This window comes from Centroberyx gerrardi, chromosome 1 (assembly GCF_048128805.1).
Source record: "Centroberyx gerrardi isolate f3 chromosome 1, fCenGer3.hap1.cur.20231027, whole genome shotgun sequence".
NCBI classification, from domain to species: Eukaryota; Metazoa; Chordata; class Actinopteri; order Beryciformes; family Berycidae; genus Centroberyx; species Centroberyx gerrardi.
In genome coordinates, this window is record NC_135997.1 from 38,304,106 (window position 1) to 38,306,946 (window position 2,841).

General features: G+C 47.6%; 1 protein-coding gene across 1 annotated transcript in view; it reads right to left on the bottom strand.

Annotated features, from left to right (window-relative positions):
• Positions 1-557: 557 nt before the first annotated feature.
• LOC139913151 (zinc finger protein 704-like) overlaps positions 558-2,841 on the bottom strand; it is a 9,580-nt gene continuing 7,296 nt past the window's right edge. The window contains 4 exon segments of the mRNA XM_078284569.1: positions 558-694; positions 1,110-1,195; positions 2,567-2,594; positions 2,596-2,660. Of these exon segments, the coding sequence (XP_078140695.1) occupies positions 583-694; positions 1,110-1,195; positions 2,567-2,594; positions 2,596-2,660 (291 nt within the window). The 3' untranslated portion in view covers positions 558-582.

A 2,841-nucleotide genomic window follows, 5' to 3' on the forward strand; every position in this document is an offset into this window, starting at 1 on the left:
CATTTGTAGTGTGTCACTGTGTCAGAACTATTGACTTCCAACTTCCAATGGATTGCAGCAGAAATGCTTTACATATGGATGCAGACAGAGAGGCGGAGCTAGACAGAATCATGTAGTGAGGTCATCCCCGTTCAAACATGTATGTTAAGCATCTGTTTGTGTTTGTGCAGCCTGTCATGATGTTTCATGCTAACTGGTAGAAAACCAGAGTTACTGCAGGAACGGAGGCTCAGCAACATTTCTCCTCACAGGAATCCTGCTTCCAGGCCGACAGGTTAAAAGGTCAAAGGTCATGTAGCTGCCACACTGACACAGGTTCTTGTAGACAAAATACACACTTAAAAAAACACTTTTAGCAAAATTAAAAAGAGTACAAAAATGATTTATCATTTCATATATGTGTAGAAAAAGACACGAGGAACAATGTTCAGTCTGTCTTTGGGGAAGGAGATTGTTCCTCACCCACTTCTCCTTGCACCTCTCCTCTCCTCCTCTCCTCTCCTCTCCTCTCTCCTCCTCTCCTCTCCTCTCCTCTCCTCCTCTCCTCTCCTCTCCTCTCCTCCTCTCCTCTCCTCCTCTCCTTCAGTCAATGAAGCGCTGGCAGGCTTTCTTCCAGCGGCAGGCCGTACACCACTGCTCTCTGTGTTCGATGCCGTAAACCTTTCGGCATTTCTTCGCCTCGCCACGAATCCTCCTGAGAGAGAGAGAGAGAGAGAGAGAGGGAGAGAGACAGAGAGAGAAAGAGAGAGAGATCATGATTATGATTAAAACCAGACAGCAGAGAGAGAAACAGGATAATACTACTACTATTAAAGCTGAAAATAAACACATTCATGTATACTTGTGTGGAATCTGATCAAAATGTGTCATTACTATCAGTTCAGTTTAAGGTCTTCCCATAGACAATCAGTGTAGTATTGATCACTTATACAATCAATATGTAATCAATTAAACTGCATCATAGCATCAGATCAGACTGGAGCAGATCAATTTAATAACAGAATGAGACCAGATATCAGTCTGAACCTGATGTGAAGAAAGAGAGAGGGAGAGAGAGAGAGGGAGAGAGAGAGAGAGAGAGAGAGAGAGAGAGATCAACACCAACAGACCTTGCAGGCCAGCGGGGGGGCGCAGCGTTGTGCTCCTGCAGCCACTGTTCACCAACACTGAGCGACCGAACCCGACAGGACAGAACCTGCTAACACAGAACACACTCACTGTATTTACACCATGAACAGAACATGCATTAACATGTGTCACAGCAATACTGTCACTGTCACTGTCACTGTAACTGTAACTGTCACTGTAACTGTCACTGTAACTGTCACCGTCACTGTGACTGTCACTGTCACCGTCACTGTAATTGTCACTGTAATTGTCACTGTGGCTGTCACTGTAACAGTAACCGTCACCGTCACCGTCACCGTCATTGTAACTGTCACTGTCACTGTAACAGTAACCGTCACCGTCACCGTCACTGTCATTGTAACTGCAAGACTCTCATGATTTGCAGTAAATGTTCCTACTTCCTGCCGGTCCGTAGCTGTAACATGCTGTGAACACAGCAGAGCACAGAAGGTTTTAACTGTGTAAATGTTCTGTAGGAAAAACAATAGAAAAAGCAAAAAGCAAAAAGCAAAAAGCAAAAAGCAAAAGCTAGGCTGCAGAAGAGGAAAGTTGATGTTCACATTGCACTCAAATGAATCAACATACTGTACATTGAAAGTTTAACATTCCTTTTCACTGTCAAGCCATGTTCTCAGGTTCATTACATGTATGTATGTATGTATGTATGCATGTCTATCTGTGCATGTTGGACATTACTGTCATTGTGTGATCCTGCCGCAGCAGCAGATTCTCCTCCTCCTGTCTTTGTCCACATGTTTACATCCTATGATGAAAAACACGCTGCAGTGCAGCTGCCAGCCTGCAGGTGGCAGCATGCAGGTGGCAGCATGCAGGTGGCAGCATGCAGCAGCAGCAACAGCCAGAGTCGGCCTGCAGGTGGCAGCATGCAGCAGCAGCAGCAGCAGCAGCAGCAGCAGCAGCAGCAGCAGCAGCAGACAAAGACCAGTGATGGAAAATGTGACCACATCATCAGGGGAACGCCTGGTAAACACCCAGGAGCTGCCATCAGGCTGCATGGCTGTAAATCTGCCTCACCAAAACAACCGCACACTGTTCCCCCCTGCCCCGCCTCCTAACCCCCCCGCCTCCTAACCCCCCCACCCCCAGAGTGGCTGCAAGATGTGGGAAATAAATAATAAGCTGTTCTATGAAAGCATGAATTTAGTGTGCGTGTGTGTGTGTGTGTGTTGGGGTGGGGGGGGGGGGGGGGGGGGGGGGGTTGAAGGGGGTTTCTCCTATGGGGAATTACATGTTAATAGGTATTAAGGACACGGAAAGAGGAAATCTCCTAAACTAATATTCCAAGGGAAAGTCCCAAGTGAAGACAGTTGACATCCACACTGCAGGGTGGAGGTTCAACTCCCTGTAGAGCAAGGCACTAACACTGCAGCCTGTCTGCTGGGGGGGGGGGGAGCTGGTGGTGGTGGGGGGGGGTTACCTGTCTGCTGTGGGGGGGGGTGGGGGGGGGCGGTCCACCGACAGGAAGTGGAGCTGGAGGCTGCAGCAGAAACCACCTGGACTGGAGGGGGAGCCTGAAGAAACCAATACACAATCTATCAATAACTGATCAGCAGTCAGAATGAGTTTACTGATGAGCTGAGGAAGACTTCTGCTGTTCCACTGAAGCTAATGTAATGTCCAGTCCCAGTAAAGAGCAGAGTTGACTCTGTAGCTGTAGAGGAAACTGATAATAGATAATCGATAATCAATAAT